This window comes from Bos mutus, chromosome 11, assembly GCF_027580195.1.
Source record: "Bos mutus isolate GX-2022 chromosome 11, NWIPB_WYAK_1.1, whole genome shotgun sequence".
Taxonomy (NCBI): Eukaryota; Metazoa; Chordata; class Mammalia; order Artiodactyla; family Bovidae; genus Bos; species Bos mutus.
In genome coordinates, this window is record NC_091627.1 from 35,021,477 (window position 1) to 35,042,269 (window position 20,793).

A 20,793-nucleotide genomic window follows, 5' to 3' on the forward strand; every position below is an offset into this window, starting at 1 on the left:
TGACATTGAAGTTTCAGCCTGGGTGATTAAGGAGTACCAGTGCCATCCTTAGAAATAGGGAAGTCAGTTAGGGGAAGAGAGGAGTGAGAAAGTGATAATCACGGGCATGTTTTTAGACTTGGTTGAGTTTGAAGTTGAAATCCATAGTACACAGGGTTAGTTAGGCTCAAACGAAAACTGAAGTCTGAATGTTTAAAATTAGAAGTCACTACGAAGATATTATTGTTTGAGTAGTAAAAATGATTGGACTGATATAATGCTATGTGTGTACAGGGGTGCAGAGGTTGTGTGCATGTATACAAACAGATAGTCTTACACACTAGAACCCAGTATGTGATTTAGAGTGTGGATATGCTAATCTGTTAGTGGAATGATGAGGACTGATTCTTTGTGTGAGCAGAGGGGAAAGAAAAGGAAGTTAAAGGAGGAGAAAGGGGAGGAACAAAGAGGTAGAACTTATAGCACAAATTTGGCAAGGAATTTTTGTCTTATGCTTGAATATAATACTAGTAATAACAGTAGTGGTACTCCTGTATGACTTGTTGAGTGCTTCCAGTATGCCAGACATCTGGCTAGATATCCTGTCTTTTTTACCCTCATAACAAATCTGTGATGTCAGTACTATTATATCTCCTTTTTAACTGATGAGGAATCTGAATACTGAAGAAGTTAAAACTTGCCCAAATGACTTGAACTAATAAATAATTAGGAAATCTTGTGAATATAAATCTGACTTTTTGGATTCTGAGCCAAAGGTTCTTTCCATTATACCAAAGGTTTGTATGTTTAATTTCTTCAAGGCCAGGACTTTCTCTTTAGAAAATCAGTCCTTGATAAAGGCTTATTAATTAGCAGGCAGTGATTGGACAGTCATGTTTGCTATTAACAAAATCTGCATGTACTGTGGATGTAGTTGTTTCTACTTTTCTACCTGGGTATTTATATTTATGTGCTTCCCAGGTGGCACTAGTGATAAAGAGCCTGCCTGGGGTTCAGTGCAGGAGACAGAGGCAGGTTTGATCCCAGGGTTGGGAAGATCCCCCCTGAGGAGGGCATGCCAACCCTCTCCAGTGTAGTGTATTAGGAGGTCGCACTTTTGACTGCTTGTTGTGAATGTTAATTTAAAAGAAGGTATCAATTCTTTTTGTTTCTGAATGAAAGTGCTTTTCAGTATTTTTGTTAAACTACTATAAACTTGTTTTAGAAGTTTTTCTGATGCACTGCTCCGATCATTCATACATTTGCAAGGAGATAAGAACTGACATTTTCTGTATTACAGGGGATATAATTTTCAATGCCCAGTACCCAGAGCTGCCTCCCGATTTTATCTTTGGAGAAGATGCTGAGTTCCTGCCAGACCCCTCGGCTCTGCATGTGAGTACTACAGGCGTGTTCTGTGTTCGGATGATCTTTATTTGTTGAAAGGAAAATAAAGTTGCCTGTTGACAATTCTTTAACAGATACATTTGCTGAACACATAGATTTTTTCCACCCCTTTTTTTCCCTCTGTCCTGTGAAATTAGTACAACTCCTTTTGTGCCAAAATTGTTTAAATAAGAGTTTGTTTTTTTTTTTTCTTCCTTCATTGCAGCTTTACTTGCAGACTATTTTGAATTAAATAAAGTCTCTAGCCTTTTGGTTAAAATATTGTTGCTTCAGCTTAAGGAGACATGTTGAAAACATTTTCTTTGTTTTAACTTAATATTTCATGCCTGCAATCAATTTTCTAATGTTTACTAACACTTCATCACAGGACTTGTTAGGAGAGTGTTTCTTGGCTTTTCAAGAGGCCTTTTTCTGTATAGAAGTGAAAGTGGCAAATTTGGACTTGTATGCGTATTATCTCAGTCTTATTATCAGAAGGGTAAAGACCAGATTAAGTGTTCTTTATAAAGCAAGACCAAAAACTGTGTAATTGAAGTAAACTATTTCTGGATTTAAAGCAGAGAAAGGGGTGGTAGAATTGATAGTTGTCAGAGCACATGCGGTTTGTATAAAAAGTGTGTTTTTCATGGCTGGTGGAGAAAAACATATGCCGTTTTGTTTAAAAGGTCTGACCAGACAAAATGTCTGTTTCTTTCCTTTCCCAAGTTTTGGTTTTGCTATGATGCTTGTACCATAAGAAGTTCTATTGTTGTTGAAAAACTTTGTTCTTAGTTGTGTTTTTTTGAAAATTTTTTGCTGCATTGAAGTTTTGTAATTAAAAGTTTGAGAATTTGCTTTGAAATCTTGCCCTCTGTCCCTTTTTTAAAAAGGGAAGTATTAAACAGGAAGTATTAACCCAAACCTAAAGAATTTTCTTAAATTTTGGAACACAACTGTATAAATACAGTTGACAAGAGTAGAATGGATTTGTTACTAAATTTCTAATATTTACACATAAACTGTTACTTTAGGTGATTTTTTTTTTTAATTGTAGTTTATCTGTTCAATGTTATGTGGCAGCCTGGATGGGAGAGAAGTTTGGGGGAGAATGGATACATGTTATGCATGGCTGAGTCCCTTTGCTGCCCACCCGAAGCAACCATCACATTGTTAATCACCTATACTCCAGTATAAAATAAAAAATTGAAGAAAAAGAGAGAAAAGAAATGCCAAAAAATTTAATTGAAGCTTTGTAAAAAGAATTTCAAGTTGGGACCCTTTAAATGCTTCCCTGATAGCTCAGTTGGTAAAGAATCCGCCTGCAATGCAGCAGACCCTGGTTCAATTCCTGGGTCGGGAAGAGAATCCGCCTGCAATGCAGCAGACCCTGGTTCGATTACTGGGTCAGGAAGATCTATTAGAGGAGGGATAGGCTACCCACTCCAGTATTCTTGGGCTTCCCTTGTAGCTCAGCTGGTAAAGAATCCACTTGCAATGTGGGAGACCTGGGTTTGATCCCTGGGTTGTGAAGATGCCCTGGAGAAGGGAACAGTTACCCATTCCAGTATTCTGGCCTGGAGAAATCCATGGTCTGTATAGTCCATGGGTCACAAAGAGTCAGACAAGATAGCAATTTTCACTTCCCTTTAAATGCTTTGTATTACAAATTCACCCCATGTTGAAGCTGAAGGACTTACCTGAAGAAAATAAGGCAGAAGTACCCCTATAGATGTCTCCTGTATTAAACCTGCCCAGTGGAAGTAGCATATGCTAAATGCCAAAGTTATATAACAGGCTAAGTGCTCCAGAAGTTTAAGGATACTTGTCAGAAAAGGCTTTGTTGTGGAGATGAGATTTGTATCGATATTTGCAGAATGGAGTAAAAGTGTGGGCAGTATAGTGGAAAGTGTTTCAAATGAAGGGAATGACATAAACAAATGATAGGTATAATATATTGTAGAATAAGGTGCTTGACAGGTTTGCTGAAGAGTAAGTTAGTATAAGGAAGGGCTAGAAAAGGTTAAAAAGATAAAGTAGGGTGAGATTGTTGAATGCGTTGAATTCTAGGTTAAGCGTCACTGAAAGAAATGAAACATGGAGAATTGTGTAATAGTAAGTAGTGTGGTTAATATACTAGATTAGAAGAAATTGAGGAAGAGAATTGAGAACTGTTGTATAGATCTAGGTGGAGGTGGGAAAGGGGCTTTAAGCTAAGATGATGCAAGAGGAAACAGATGTAAGCGATAAATACATGTATACAATTTATTTTTTTGGAATTGCCTTTAAAATTTGCAAGGCACATCTTCACTATTGGCAAGGATTGTGAGTGTATTAGACTTTGTCTTTCTATTTATTTATTTATATACTTATTTATTTGTTTTGATTAGAGTGTGGACTTTAAAAGCTGTAAAGGGCTTTAAGTTTTATCTTATTCCACTTTTCGGTTTTAGTATTCAGGAAATTGACCTAGATTTATATTGTTGTGTTGGAGTTTATATTATAACTTCACTTATCTGATGTTTAGTTTTAAGTGGAGTTACCATGAAACATTTTTGGGAAATTAGCTGCAGAAGAACAGCCCAAAAAATCAAAGCACTGTGTCTAAAAGAAAGATCCCAAATCTAGGGGAACACCTGTCTCTAGCTATAGTTAATCTCAGCCCTCAAGCAGTCTACCCAGTGCTTCTTCACAGACTAGTGAGTGAGCTGGGAAAGCCTAGAGAATCAACTGGATACCACCTTCCCTAGTTGGGTGACGTCTACACAGCTCTGGAGGGTACCCTGTATCTTTCCAAACAGTACTTTGAAGTAGCTTATAGGATACACAGAGGGTTAATAAAAATATATGAGGTGGTTATATATATTTAAATATTTTCTTTGGAAAAATGTCTATTCAAATCCTTTGTCCATTTTTAAGTTGGGTTATTTGTCTTTTTATTGCACTTTTTCACCATTTGATAAATTTGGGGCTATGTGAAGTCAAGTGGGCTTTAGGAAGCATCACTATGAACAAAGCTAGTGGAGGTGATGGAATTCCAGTTGAGCTATTTCAAATCCTGAAAGACAACGCTGTGAAGGTGCTACACTCAATATGCCAGCAAATTTGGAAAACTCAGCAGTGGCCACAGGACTGGAAAAGGTCAGTTTTCATTCCAGTCCCAAAGAAAGGCAATGCCAAAGAATGCTCAAACTACCGCACAATTACACTCATCTCACACACTAATAAAGTAATGCTTAAAATTCTCCAAGCCAGGCTTCAGCAATACGTGAACCGTGAATGTCCAGATGTTCAAGCTGGTTTTAGAAAAGGCAGAGGAACCAGAGATCAAATTGCCAACATCCACTGGATCATGGAAAAAGCAAGAGAGTTCCAGAAAAACGTCTATTTCTGCTTTATTGACTATGCCAAAGCCTTTGACTGTGTGGATCACAATCAACTGTGGAAAATTCTGAAAGAGATGGAAATACCAGACAACCTGACCTGCCTCTTGAGAAACCTGTATGCAGGTCAGGAAGCAACAGTTAGAACTGGACATGGAACAACAGACAGGTTCCAAATAGGAAAAGGAGTGCATCAAGGCTGTATATTGTCACCCTGCTTATTTAACTTATATGCAGAGTACATCATGAGAAACGCTGGGCTGGATGAAGCACAAGCTGGAATCAAGATTGCCGGGAGAAATATTAGTAACCTCAGATATGCAGATGACACCACCCTTAGGCAGAAAGTGAAGAAGAACTTAAGAGCCTCTTGATGAAAGTGAAAGAGGAGAGTGAAAAAGTTGGCTTAAAGCTCAAAATTCAGATTACTAAGATCATGGCATCCAGTTCCATCACTTCATGGCAGATAGATGGGGAAACAGTGGCTGACTTTATTTTTCTGGGCTCCAAAATCACTGCAGATGGTGATTGAAGCCATGAAATTAAAAGACGCTTACTCCTTGGAAAGTTATGACTAACCTAGACAGCTATTAAAAAGCAGAGACATTACTTTGCCAGCAAAGGTCTGTCTAGTCAAGGCTATGTTTTTTTCAGTAGTCATGTATGGATGTGAGAGTAGGACTATAAAGAAAACTGAGTGCCAAAGAATTGATGCTTTTGAAGTGTGGTGTTGGAGAAGACTCTTGAGAGTCCCTTGGACTGCAAGGAGATCCAACCAGTCTGTCCTAAAGGAGATCAGTCCTGGGTGTTCATTGAAAGGACTGATGTTGAAGCTGAAACTCCAATACTTTGGCCACCTGATGTGAAGAGGTGACTCATTGGAAAAGACCCTGATGCTGGGAAAGATTGAGGGCAGGAGGAGAAGGGGACAACAGAGGATAAGATGGTTGGATGGCATCACTGACTCAGTGGACATGGGTTTGGGTGGACTCCGGGAGTTGATGATGGGCAGGGAGGCCTGGCGTGCTGCAATTCGTGGGGTCGCAAAGAGTTGGACACGACTGAGTGACTGAACTGATTGAAAGTGAAAGTGAAGTCGCTCAGTTGTGTCCTACTCTTTGCGACCCCATGGACTGTAGCCTACCAGGCTCCTCCCTCCATGGGATTCTCCAGGCAAGAGTACTGGAGTGGGTTGCCATTTCCTTCTCCAGGGGATCTTCCCGACCCAGGGATTGAACCTGGGTGTCCAGCATTCCAGGCAGGCGCTTTAACCTCTGAGCCACCAGGGAAGCCCAAGGACTGAACTGATTAGTTATCTATTTCTGCTCAGGTGACCAAATGCCCATGTTCAGGAGAGAGGGATTTTCTGGGATTTTTATGTTCACTGTTAAGATAGGACAGTCCTGGGGGAACTGGGATACTGAACATCGTTGTTTATTCACTGGACTGGAAGCTTCTTGAGAGTTTGTTTTGTTCCCTGTTGCATCCTATGGTCTACAAGAGTGCCTAGTGCATTGAGATTAGATGAACAGTTTGCCTTCAAGGTTCTGTATTCCTTAAGGGACTTGTTGGTTTCCAAGACTGAAATGCTTTAAATGAAGAATTCAAACTAGAAGAAAGATTCAAGTTTTGATAAATTTGGGGGATAAAAATCAGTTAACAGAAACTCTGAAGCAGTGATTTTTCAGCCTTGCTTTTGCAACACCCTGTGGTGTGTTCAACTGCCTCAGAAGGTATTGTGAAATTCTTTCCCCTCAGAGTAACAGTGATAATTCACTTTAATTAAAATAAAATTGCATAAAGGAGGAAGGGTGGATCATATGTTTAAATGAGAAGAATGTGTTGCAATTATTGTGTGTTAGAAACCACTGATATCTGACTTCCTAATTTAAAGAAGGTGACGATCTTATGTTTGGGACAAGCATTTCAGGGTAGGGAACCTGATGCTACTGCAGGTAGTACCTACTGGTTGTGTAATTCCTTCACTGACTCTGTTCTGCTCGCGTGGAATGTGACTGTATAAAGAGTATTGTACTAACATCTTGTCATGCCTCCTCCCCTGCTCTTCTCTGTGCTGGAAGACATGTTTTGAATGTATCCATGCAAAATAGTTCATATCTGGTGTACATAAAAAGTATTTGAAATACATGTGAAGAAAGCACTAAGCTGAGATGGACTGCATGGCCTATTGAAAAATGCCATCCAGGTGTGTGGTGCTCCCGCTCCTGGACACGTCCATTGCCATGGCCACTAATATATTATAAAATAGGATGCTCTGCAGTTTTTAAATATCTATTTAATGTTTCATTGGAGAGCTATAAAAGAGTCAGCTTTCACCCTGAAGCTGGACATAATCCTCAAGATAAGTAAGTGAACAGAATTGCAGCCTTGGGTGATATGAACAGGAATAGAGGTGTATGCACAGGGTGCTATGGGACATGTAGGGGAGAAGTTTATCAGATCCACGGATAGTTAAGTGTCGGAGACTTAAAAACATATTATTTGGTTGTTTATGCTCTCTTCTTCTAGAAGGTTCATCGTTCCCATCTAGAAGGTTCATCATATCATAGGCAGGTACACATTGATGGATCACCTTAATCTGGATGGGGATTCTGCTGGGTTGAGGCTGATATATGGCTCTCGTCAGGATGTGTCTACCTCTGGTTTGCTGTTGCTCTTGAGGTAGAGCTCTTCAGGATTTTTAACTGAGAATCTGGCATGGTCAACATTCCTAGACCCTTCAAAGTGCTTGGGCCAATAAAATATTTTAAAATATACTGACATGTTATTTGGGCTTCCCTGATAACTTAGTTGTTAAAGAATCCGCCTGCCACGTAGGAGACCCCTGTTTGATTTCTGGATTGGGAAGATCCTCTGGAGAAGGGATAAGCTACCCACTCCAGTATTCTTGGGCTTCCCTTGTGGTTCAGCTGGTAAGAATCTGTCTGCAATGTGGGAGACCTGGGTTTGATACCTGGGTTGGGAAGATCCCTTGGAGAAGGGAAAGGCTACCCATTATCCAATTATTCCAATACCCACATGGCATGGATCTTTTCTTAAATTTATTTAAATTGGAAGATAATTGCTTTAAAATGTTGTGCTGGTTTCTCTGATATATCAACATGTATCAGTCATAAGTATACCTATGTCCCCTCCCTCTTGAACTTGATTCCCACCCCTTGATTCCCTGCTGTGTTGTCACACAGCACCAGGTTCAGCTCCCTGTGTCCTACAGCAAATTCCCACTGGCTATCTATTTTACATATGATAATATATGTTTCAATGCTACTCTCTCAGTTCATCCTTCCCTCTCCTTCCCTCACAGTGTCCACAAGTTTGTTCTCTATGTCTGTGTCTCTGTTGCTGCCCTACAAATAGGTCTATCAGTGCCGTTTTTCTAGATTCCATATATATGTGTTAATATACTATACTTACTTTTCTCTTTATAACTTACTTCACTCTGGAAACAGGCTCTAGGTTCATCCACTTCACTAGAACTGACTCAGATTTGTTCCTTTTTTTGACTAAATAATATTCCATTGTCTATGTATACCACAACTTCTTTATCCATTCATCTATTGATGCACATCTAGGTTGCTTCAACATACTGGCTATTGTAAATGCTCACAGCATGGATCTTTGTCCTGACAGATGTCATATTCTAAATTTTGTTTTGTAAGACTGCTGATAACTCTGCTCTGCTTTTCAGAAGCGGTTGCTTAATATTTAACTTCTTGCCCTGGGCTGTCCAGAACTTATCAGATGTTTTGAGGAGAACTGGCTGCATGTTTGAGGTCTCTCAGGACTCTGTTCTGATGATTTTTTAGAGTCCAGCAGCAGCTTTGTGCTGTGCAAAGCTTGGTTTATCAGTTTGCCTCCTTTGCCCCGAATTTGTAAATGTCCTAGAGATACCTTTCCCTAATGCTTTCTCCTCTGAATTCTCAGCCCCTCCAGTTCTCATTGCTTCAGCAGATGTTGAATACCTTCAGATATCTGGCTTTCTGTTGTTTTGTTGAGAATGTTGGTTTATACAAAGCCATTCCATCCTATCTGGAAGCAAAAGACAGTTGTCCTACATATCATGTTGTCCTTTACTTTAGAAGCAAAACTAAAAATCTTTCAATTTAGTTCAGTTCAGTCGCTCAGTCGTGTCTGACTCTTTGCAACCCCATGAATCGCAGCATGCCAGGCCTCCCTGTTCATCACCAACTCCCGGAGTCTACCCAAACCCATGTTCATCGAGTTGGTGATGCCATCCAGCCATCTCATCCTCTGTCGTCCCCTTCTCCTCCTACCCCCAATCCCTCCCAGCATCAGGGTCTTTTCCAATGAGTCAGCTCTTTGCATCAGGTGGCCAAAGTATTGGAGTTTCAGCTTCAACATCAGTCTTCCAATGAACACCCAGGACTGATCTCCTTTAGGATGGAATGGTTGGATCGTCTTGCAGTCCAAGGGACTCTCAAGAGTCTTCTCCAATACCATGGTTCAAAAGCATCAATTCTTCAGTGCTCAGCTTTCCTCACTGTCCAACTCTCACATCTATACATGACTACTGGAAAAACTGTAAATCTTTAGTGGACTGTAAATACCACTTACTTTCTTGGTAAGAATACAGAATTAAAAAATTATTATTCATAATAAAAATACTTAATAAAAATTTCAGTAACATTAATAAAAATTAATAAAATGTTAAAAACAATGTACTTTTTTGTTTCTTCTAAAAACCTAGATTTTAAGTTCCAATAGATTTTCCTAAGGTGGAAAGAAGGAAGGGTAAACATTAAATAGAAATGGCATCTCTGGTTCTCTTGGGTTGTTCAGCTTGGATTCAAAGGGTACATCAATGTATGGTTTCAAGTGAATATGAGAAAATTACCAGAAATTTCAGTGTGAACTTGGTTTATATGCTGATGAGTTAGAAACTCTATATTTACACCATGATCTATTTTTACTTACCAGCCATGGAAGCATTTTATGAGGTAGGAAGATAATGTTGTTTTTTGTAAAATGTACCTCCTAAGGGGAGAGAGTAGAAAGGTCCCCAGTCTAAAAATGACAGTTTGTATAAGTTCATCTATTTTTTTCAAAGGTGTTGCTACTATAACAATTGTGGATTAAGGAGAGGAGTATTAATATACACACATATGCATACACACACAATTCTGAAGGCATGTGTTATAAACAAGGCTTTAAAAGCACAGTTGTAGAAAAACAGAACGTCTTGAAAGTACAAACAAGGTACATTTAAAATGTTCACTCTCATAAGACAAATGAAAAAAAGGCAAACCAAGTTATTTTTTGAAATCCAATGGCAAATATAACATTTAGCAGATGTTGCCAGTTTTGATTTACTCAATTGAATTTGTAAAAATGCTTTTAGGAAAATGAGGTACTGAATTGAATATGAAGCATTTCCGTTCAAAAATTGCTTACTCAGAGGATTATTTAATGATCGGTTTTGAAGATTATTCATTGTCTTTGGTTGGTCGGTCATCTCTCTTCATCATCCTCTCTTTTTTTAATTCATTCTTTTATATATAATTTTATTTATTATTTTTGGCCTTGCTGGATCTTTGCTGCTGAATGGGCTTTTCTCTAGTTGCCTTGAGCAGGAGCTATTCTCTAGTTGCGGTGCATGGCCTTCTCATTGCAGTGGCTTCTCTTCTTGTGGAGCACAGGCTCCAGGGCACATGAGCTTCAGTAGTTGCGGCACACGGGCTCAGTAATTGTGGTTCCCGGGCTCTAGAGCACAGGTTCAGTAGTTGTGCCACATGGGCTTACTTGCCCCGTGGTATGTGAAGTCTTCCCAGATCAGCGATCAAACCCATGTTTCTTGCATTGGCAAGTGGATCCTTTACCACTGAGCCACCAGGGAAGCTCCATCATCCTCTCCTTATCACTTTTCTTTCTCTCCAGCACTCTCCTCAAAGAGTTGGATTTTTAAATTAAAATAATGTATTTTTTTAATCGTTAATGACAGATTGTATAGAATACAGATAAGTACCAAGAAAAGATACCCTTAGTCACACAGTTAAGAGATGAGTATTAAAATGTTAATTATTTTAGTGTATTTACTCCCAGTATTTTTCTGTGTCTCTGTCACATGCATACATGTCCTTTCCACTTTTCAGCAGTTATTTTTTTACTTTACATATTATTGAAAGCATTTTTCCTTTGATGTTATGAATTCCTCTGAAACATCTTTTAAAATTGACTTCTGTTCTTCTGCCCTGGAGAGGTTAGTGCCTTCCCAGGAAAATAAATATTAAAGTCACTCTCTGAAAAACTAATGTATGCATATTAATTTCTTAACTATTCCCAGAAGTGCACCCCCCACAACAGGTAGCTAAAAAAAAGAAAAGCATCAAAAATCTGTGGAATTCTTAAGACCACAGGGGTATGTTTTCTTGGTACTGACAAGATATTTTATAGCATGTCTCTCAACTGGGATTTGTCTAATATTTTTCTCATGGTTAGACCATAGTTATGGTCTTTTGGTAGGAAGACCTCAGAGCTAAAGTGCTGTTTTCATCACATCATGTTTAGGGTACATGCTATGAATATGACTTATCACTATTGATATTGACCTTGATCACTTGACTTGAGAGAGTGTTTGTCAGGTTGCTTTACTGTAAAGTTACTCTTTTCTCATCCTTTCTGTACCGTCCTTCTTAGAAAAGAGTTACTGTGTGTAAGCCACATTTAAAGATTAAGAGGTATGATCTACCTCTTCAAGGGCAGAATACCTGCGTAAGTTATTTGTAATTCTTCTGCATGGGAGATTTGTGTGTTCTCCCATGTCACTTATTTATATCAGTATGGGCTGATAGGTATTTGTTTTATACTTTGGGTTACAATCCACTGCTGCTGCTGCTGCTAAGTCATTTCAGTCCGACTCTGTGCAACCCCATAGACAGCAGTCCATCAGGCTCCCCTATCCCTGGGATTCTCCAGGCAAGAATACTGGAGTGGGTTGCCATTCCCTTCTCCAATGCATGAAAGTAAAAAGTGAAAGTGAAGTCGCTCAGTCGTGTCCGACTCTTAGTGACCCCATGGACTGCAGCCTACCAGGCTCCTCCAATCCACTACTGTATTATTTATTTTGTTGCTAAAATTGCTCCAGCTTTGGCCATTGGAAGCTATTCAGTTGGCTCCTATCTTCCTTTGACATGCCCCCATTATTATAGATTTGTTTGTTGGAGCACTTTCTTACTTTACAGGACTACAAAATACTCAGTCCCAGCTTATCTAGTTCCTGCTCCAGCCTTAGAATCAACCATTTCCCCAAGAAGCCCTAGTTCTTTTATTTTATTGGAGAAAGGTATTGGAAACCAAGATCTGAATGCTAAGTGTGCTTATTGCTACTGGAGTGTCCCCTTTTGGGTCCTCTCAGCATATAGATCAAGGAAATATGTATATATAGAAATATATGTATATATTAGCCATTTGTATCTATATTAAGTGAAACATGATTATTACTGATGTCTTCAACTCTAATTCACTACCACATGGATCATTCTAGTCTCTGAAAAGTGTTATTTCAAGATACTGTTTGAACATGTCCTGATCTCTGCTTTATTGAAATACTATTTCCAGCTGCTTATTTGTCAGTTAATTCCTTCTACAAGCATGTATTGAGTCTGTAGTATATTTAAGCCTTTGTATTAAGTATTAGGAATGTAAAGATGGATGGTTTAGTCCCAGTTTCTTCAGTATATATTTATCCAGTACCTCTCTTGTCAGCACCTGTGCTCCATGCTCACAGTTCAGTAGCGGAAGAAATCTGGCTGTAGATAATTATGATGTAAGGTAGAAAGATAATAACAAAATTCAGATGAAGAAATGCTTCAAGAAGGGAAATCATATGATGAATTGTATCAATTAGATTCTGGTAGCATTCAAGTGACAGAAAATTTAACCTAACTGGCTTAAGTAAAAAGAGGATTTATTGGCTCAAATAACAGAGAAGACCGGGGTGGAGCTAGCTGGGGGCATGGCTGATTTTAGGGTCCAATACTTAGTAGCATCAGGGCTTTGTTCTCCCTCCCCCTCTTCTGGCATTGCTCTCAGGTTCTTCATAGCATCTCCTAATACCTCTAGGTCAACATCACAGTACCAGAGTAAGAGAAAATCTGACATCATGAACAAAAGTCTTAGAATTGAGACTTGTTAGTCTTGATTAGCCTCACTTGGGTCATCATATCCATGAACATTGTTGCTCTGGGGGCTAGAATGTGCTGGTCAGCTTAGCTTTGTACATGTGCTCCATTCCTTTCACAGATGCTGATTTTATGATTATTAATTGAGCTATATACATTTTTGTTTTGTGACCTTGTCTATGTATGTATTTTACAATAAAATATTAAAAAATTGAATTCATCACTCAAAATTAGCATAATCACTCAGATTCAGAAAATCCAGTTAGAAGAAAAACACTTCTGGATTCATGATGTCAAAATTACAGATAACTAGGCAGTAAAAGAAGTCTAAGAATAGCTAGAGAAAACAAAAGCATGACTTATTAGACTGTTAGCTGACTTCTTATGGCAATATGGATGATAAAAGACAGTTAAACAATATCTTTAATGCAGTTAAACAAAACCACAGTCATTTAAAATTTGTTGCTAGTAAATATATCCTTCAAGAATTTAAGTGAAATAATTACATTTTTAGGTAACAAAAACAGAGTTCATCATCAGCAAATCTTTACTAATTCTTCAGGGAGAAGAAAGGTTTCACTTCGAAGATTAGAGATTTATTAGGAAGATTAGGATATATTCCTTTGGAAAGGAATGAAGAGCAATAAAATATGATGAAGGGAGATAGCAGTAAAGAAAGTATAAAATTACACATCATCCAGAAAGTATTTCATCTGCAGTTGTCTTTTATATTTTGGTGGATGTTAGGATTTATGTTCCCAATAGACTTCATATGTGCATGCTAAGTCACTTCAGTCGTGTCCGACTCTTTGCGACCCTATGGACTGTGGCCCACCAGGCTCCTCTGTCCAAGAAATTCTCCAGGCAAGAATACTGGAGTGGGTTGCCATTTCCTTCTCCACACTTCACGCAGGCAAATATTAAAATTAAATGAGTTTTTCTTGGTATTTACTAATTTGGGAATGAGGACGTGGATGTATGTAGGGTGAGAAAAAAAATGGCATTAAAGCTTGCCTTTACAATTGGTTGGCTCAATATTGCCATCCTTCTTGCTAACTCTTCTGTTCTTATGTTGCTGCTTTGTGTAATACTGTGATTCTTTCATGGGGACACTGGAAATATACCGAACCTCCTATCTCCTGAAGATACTACCTTAGTCTAGGTTAGAGCCGGGGTACCAGTGGTTTTTGAAAGCTCATTCTCGTGTACAACCAGAGCTGAAAACTAAGGTTACTGAAAACGAATATGATTGAAACAGATCTGAATTCTGGTTTCAGCTCTGTTGATTACTGTGTGGACTATGCTGACCAGGGTACTTAACATCTCTGTGTTTATTTATTAATAAAACTACTAATATTAGTACCTATCTCACAAGGCTGTTGTGAAGAATAAAGTAACATTTGAATGGAAAAATGGAAATAAAAATAGAGGTGGAGAAACCAAAATGACCAAGGGCAACGTATAATCTTAACTATAGAAGGTTTAGCAGATGTTTGTATTTTCAGAGAAGCCCTCTGGTTTCCCTTTATAACTCAAAGCAGTTTATTCTGATCTTTGAGTTTGCATTTTAACTCACATCAAAGTGAGGTTTTGTACTTATTGAACGTCATTAGGTTTGGGATTATTTTACTATACTTGGGTTATCTTTGGGGATAAGAACATTAAAAAGGGAAACAGTATTATAAATTTGAAACTAATTCTAATGTATGCTTTCTCCAACGTTTTTAAAAAGAAAGAAAAAAAAAAAAACTTTAGCCATTTAAAAACGTTTTTCGGATAAATTATCTGTATCCGGCTGAGAATTTTATGCCAAACTGCAGCCCCCACATAAGCTTGGAAGAGCCAAGATATTTAAACCTGCAAAGTAAAGTGCCAGCACAACCTTTACACTGGTCTGATGTAATCATTTAACCATAGAATGGTTTGTAGCCTTGAACTGACAGTGACTCAGTAGATCTTGTATACATTTAAAAATGTTTTTAAGTTGTTGGGATTATGAAAATACCATAGAAACACAATATTATCATAAGTAAAACACTTAACATGTTTAATGAAGCTTCTTGAATATGTTTCAAGAACATTTATGAAGAAGCCAGATTGAAAAGTAGAAAGTCTGGATTATAATAGATTTTTAAAAGAAGGTCAGCTCATTACTTATAGTATCTAAAATATAGCATACCAGAAGTGATCAGTCACATTTTTAAATCAAAGGAGTTCTTTAGAAGATTTGAAAAAAATTAATTGGTAAGAATAGTGATTAGTATAACCATTGTATATAATTTATGTGTTTAAAGGTACATTTTAAAAGGATTTATTTATTTTATTACTTTGGAGACGTTTGCAAGGTTAACATGAACTTTTAGCACAGCCAGGTTCTATGAGAATTATTTTAAAAATGTAAAAATTTGTCCCAGTGAAGTTTGATTTAATGTAAAAACTAGTATATTATTTTTGTGTTATTATATGAAAAGTGTATGTTAACCATTTGTTTTACTTTCAACCTTTACCTAGGTAATACTGCTCCTAAAACCAAATTAACTAAATCCACCCATGTTATATTTAAGACATTTTAGGGTCAGAAAAATATGAAAAACTGTTTTGAACGTTTGAGTTTGTATGTTTGTCTTGATATATGAATAAAACTGACTAGAAATAATTTTGGTAATAGGTGTAGATTTATGTTATAAATGTTTCTTTTGAAGTTCATAGTGACTATATCATAGGAACCCTTAATTATATTCTTACTGAATCAGAAAATCTGTAAATAGTAATTTTCAGGCTTTTAGGACTAAAAATAAACAATTGAAATATATCCATTAACCTAATAACTTTAACTTCCTGAAGAGAGCAAAGGATACGTTTCTTAGTTTTTGTTGGTACTTTTTTGTACCTTTGTATTTATGACTATTAAAATTGTGATCTAAAATTTCATGTTGTTTTGCAACATGTCCTGTGAGAATTCATTTCTAAGACAGTAGTGCAGTGTAAAATGTTAATAACATTTAAGGTAAAGGATGAATGAAGATTTTGAAAACTGAGAAACTCTTCTAACTGGATTACAAAATTAAGATTACTGATATAGTTTCTTTAACTTTTAGTATGAATTTTTAACTACCCATTTTTAGAAATCAAAGCAAAACAAAATTCTAACTATAGAGTTGCTTTATTTTAAAAAGTGCTTCATTTAAAAAAAATTATTGTGGAAAATTCCAAGTATATACAAAAGTAGAAAGTATTATATAGTAAATCCTCATGGGTCTGTCACCCAGCCTCAATAATTGTCAGCCCATGATCAGTCTTGTTTTATCTGTACTCTCACCCACTTACTCCCTAGCATATTATATTGAAGCAAATTCTGTACATTTTATCATTTCATCTGTGAATATTTTCGTATGTTACTAAAATGATAAGGAATCTTTTAAAACACATAACGAAAATATAATTTTCTTGTCTAAAAAAAAACAGTAATTCTGTAGCACCATGGAGTAACCAGTGTTCAAAGTTCAAATTGTCTGAATCAAAATCTATGCATTGTAATTGTTACGTCTTTTAAATATCTTCTAACTTGTCAGTTTTCTCCATCTCCCCCCCCGCATTTGCAGTTTATGATGGAAGAAGCAGATCTATTTGTCTTATAAAATTACCACAGACTAGATTCTGTTGATTATATTCCCGTGGCACAGTTTAACATGTTCCTCTGCATTTCCTATGAATTGGTAGGTGGAAGTATGTCCCAGATTTTGTGCACCTTCAACCACCTGGTACATAGTCACAAACCAAAAATAACCCCACCCTCCCAGAGAAAGAGGTTCTGAATTTTATGATAGGGACTACATGCTGTATTTTATATATGAGCTATAGAAGCATCTTTAGTTTTCATTTAGATAATTGTGTATAATGTATGACTGAAGATTAAAATTTACAATGTCACTGGATATAGCAAAATGAGACAAATGTTTGTATAGTAGATAGAAAAGAACTATCAAAAGCAACAGAAGGATTATTAAGGTAAAGTATCCTGGATGAGTTCATTTTAAGGACAGCCTATTCACTTAAAAACCTCTAATGATATCATTGTTTTTTAAAAACATACTGTCAGTATAATACGCTCTCATAAAAATGACCTTGGTTCATCAGGAAAGGTGAATTATATTTAATATGGCTTATTTTAAAGAATAACCACAACTAGAGAGTCAACAGTTTGGCATTTAAAGGACTGAAGAATTACCATGGCTATAAAATATGGTGTTGTGGTTAATCTGCAATTCCTGTTAATAATATATGTAAATATGTACATTTCAAAGATAAGAGTCATATATAAAAATTATAAAAATTCTGCTTTATCAAGAATAACTGGGAAATATGTGTACTGGTTAATCAAATATTCATAATCATAAAAATTTGCTGTGGACGTTATATATAGATCACCAATTCTTTTAAAATAATTGATTTTTGATAAAATTACTCTTTACCCTTAAAGTAAAAGATAATTTGATCTTTTTTTTGATGATTCACAAGCTTTTAAGGGACTGTTTATAGCATCAGAATTATTATTCAGCTTGATTGTCATATTGTAGCTGCATCGTAGAGTTGATTAATGCAGATTTCCAAAGTAATGTTAATTACCAGAGCATTATCACTGGATTCAGAAAGCCCAAATGGGCTTTGCTTCTGTGGTGTTCGCCGAGAGTCACGTAGAGAGACTTACAGGAACCAGTGTGCGTGCGTTTGTGTGTGTGGCTGCGTGTATAGACGTTTACATGTGTGCACGTGTGTACATATTACTGTTAGATTTATAATCTATATTGTTAAACACATAACACATATATACCGACTTGTGACATGTGTAGCCATTACTAGTGCTGAGGAAATTGCAAATTGAAGGAATTTGATCAAAATTTACCAAGAGGAAATTGGCTCCAAGGCATAATGATTTTGGCTGGAGGAGAGAGTGATCCTGGCACAGTATGCTCTCTGTTTCCTTGTGAGGGCTCCAAGATGATAAGAATTAGCTACATAGAGGCAGATGCTTGGTAGTTTTCTGGAAGCACAATTATAAGGTTTATGAAAAACAGGAAGATCAACATCTCATGCAGGTTTTTCTGAACGGAGAACTGATTTAATGTGCTGTTTTGTACCCCTTAGACCTTGACTGTTGAACCATGATAATTTGATTTTTAAAATAATTTTTTTTCTTATTTTAAGTGTGCTAGCTTTTGGAGAAAAATTGTGCCTTAAAAATGCTTTTAAGATAATATTTTTCAGATTGTTCAAACTTTTAATGATTGATGACTGTAATTAGTCATATTGCAATATTGTATTTTCAGAATTGCTGTCCCGTTTCTTTTTGTCTACTTCTTCTCATAACCACAGATTAACTTGGCTCCCAAGAGCCAATATCTCTATTGACACTGGAAAATTTTCAGATCCTTTAACTTGGTTTATAATGAATTGAATAGTAGTGGTCATTTGACAAATAATTTTGAGTGCCCACATTGAGTAGCCCATGATGTCTAGCACTCCTCTTGCACACAGATGAGTAAGATACTGTCCCTGCTCTTGGGTAGTTTATAGTCTTCTAGAAGAAAGGTAATATGAAAGAACTGTAGCACCCATTCTTCATGAACAGTAGTGGGTGCACTGAAAAGGAGAACTTTCTTTTCATCTTCAGTTTTCAGTGTCTGAGAAACTTTAGCCATTTGTTTTGCATTTTGCTTACATGACGCCAGTAAACACCTTATGTATCTACTGTAAGTGAAAGGACCAAGGAAGGAACTAAAAGTTAATCTTAGTAAATTCCCTAAAATCTGAATTTAGGTGTTGCAAACTCAGATACCTAGAGGAGCCAGCTAGGCAATACAAATGAATGAAAAAGGTCAGTATATAGCAGTTGTAATTGGTGGTGGTTGTGTCCTGCTGAAATGTGTATGCTTTGTCTAAAGATTTTCAAATAGAAGTTTTGTGTAGGTCAGAGAAAGTGTGTCTGCAGGCTGAAGCTGCCAATTTGCAATCCCTCTGTAATTCTTTTCCATGAAATGTTCCTTTGGTATCTCTGATTTTCTTGAAGAGATCTCTAGTCTTTCCCATTCTGTTGTTTTCCTCTATTTCTTTGCATTGATCACTGAAGAAGGCTTTCTTATCTCTTCTTGCTATTCTTTGGAACTCTGCATTCAGATGTTTATATCTTTCTTTTTCTCCTTTGCTTTTCGCTTTTCTTCTTTTCACAGCTATTTGTAAGGCCTCCCCAGACAGCCATTTTGCTTTTTTGCATTTCTTTTCCATGGGGATGGTCTTGATCCCTGTCTCCTGTACAACGTCACGAACCTCCGTCCATAGTTCATCAGGCACTCTATCTATCAGATCTAGGCCCTTAAATCTATTTCTCACTTCCACTGTATAATCATAAGGGATTTGATTTAGGTCATACCTGAATGGTCTAGTGGTTTTCCCTACTTTCTTCAATTTAAGTCTGAATTTGGCAATAAGGAGTTCATGGTCTGAGCCACAGTCAGCTCCTGGTCTTGTTTTTGCCGACTGTATAGAGCTTCTCCATCTTTGGCTGCAAAGAAAATAATCAATCTGATTTCAGTGTTGACCATCTGGTGATGTCCATGTATAGAGTCTTTTGTGTTGTTGGAAGAGGGTGTTTGTTATGACCAGTGCATTTTCTTGGCAAAACTCTATTAGTCTTTGCCCTGATTCATTCCGTATTCCAAGGGCAAATTTGCCTGTTACTCCAGGTGTTTCTTGAGTTCCTACTTTTGCATTCCAGTCCCCTATAATGAAAAGATACCAAAGGAACATTTCATGCAAAGATAGGCTCGATAAAGGACAGAAATGGTATGGACCTAACAGAAGCAGAAGATATTAAGAAGCGATGGCAAGAATACACAGAAGAACTGTACAAAAAAGATCTTCACGGCCCAGATAATCACGATGGTGTGAACACTGACCTAGAGCCAGACATCCTGGAATGTGAAGTCAAGTGGGCCTTAAAAAGCATCACTATGAACAAAGCTAGTAGAGGTGATAGAATTCCAGTGGAGCTATTCCAAATCCTGAAAGATGATGCTGTGAAAGTGCTGCACTCAATATGCCAGCAAATTTGGACAACTCAGCAGTAGCCACGGGACTGGAAAAGGTCAGTTTTCATTCCAGTCCCAAAGAAAGGCAATGCCAAAGAATGCTCAAACTACCGCACAGTTGCACTCATCTCACATGCTAGTAAAGTAATGCTCAAAATTCTCCAAGCCAGGCTTCAGCAATATGTGAACCGTGAACTTCCTGATGTTCAAGCTGGTTTTAGAAAAGGCAGAGGAACCACAGATCAAATTGCCAGCATCTGCTGGATCATGGAAAAAGCAAGAGAGTTCCAGAAAAACATCTATTTCTGCTTTATTGACTATGCCAAAGCCTTTGACTGTGTGGATCACAATAAGCTGTCGAAAATTCTGAAAGAGATGGGAATACCAGACCACCTGATCTGCCTCTTGAGAAATCTGTATGCAGGTCAGGAAGCAACAGTTAGAACAGGACATGGAACAACAGACTGGTTCCAAATAGGAAAAGGAGTACATCAAGGCTGTATATTGTCACCCTGTTTATTTAACTTCTATGCAGAGTACATCATGAGAAACACTGAACTGGAAGAAACACAAGCTGGAATCAAGATTGCTGGGAGAAATATCAATAACCTCAGATGTGCAGATGACACCACCCTTGTGGCAGAAAGTGAAGAGGAACTAAAAAGCCTCTTGATGAAGGTGAAAGAGGAGAGTGAAAAAGTTGGCTTAAAGCTCAACATTCAGAAAACAAAGATCATGGCATATGGTCCCATCACTTCATGGGAAATAGATGGGGAAACAGTGGAAACAGTGTCAGACTATTTT

The 20,793-nt window shown here is 37.3% G+C and overlaps 1 protein-coding gene across 2 annotated transcripts in view; it reads left to right on the forward strand.

Annotated features, from left to right (window-relative positions):
• BABAM2 (BRISC and BRCA1 A complex member 2) overlaps positions 1-20,793 on the forward strand; it is a 421,888-nt gene that overhangs the window by 84,646 nt on the left and 316,449 nt on the right. For both annotated transcript variants that reach the window (XM_070379299.1, XM_005903863.3), the window contains exon 4: positions 1,280-1,374. In XM_070379299.1, coding sequence (XP_070235400.1) covers positions 1,280-1,374 — 95 coding nt within the window. The remainder of the gene's footprint in view (positions 1-1,279; positions 1,375-20,793) is intronic.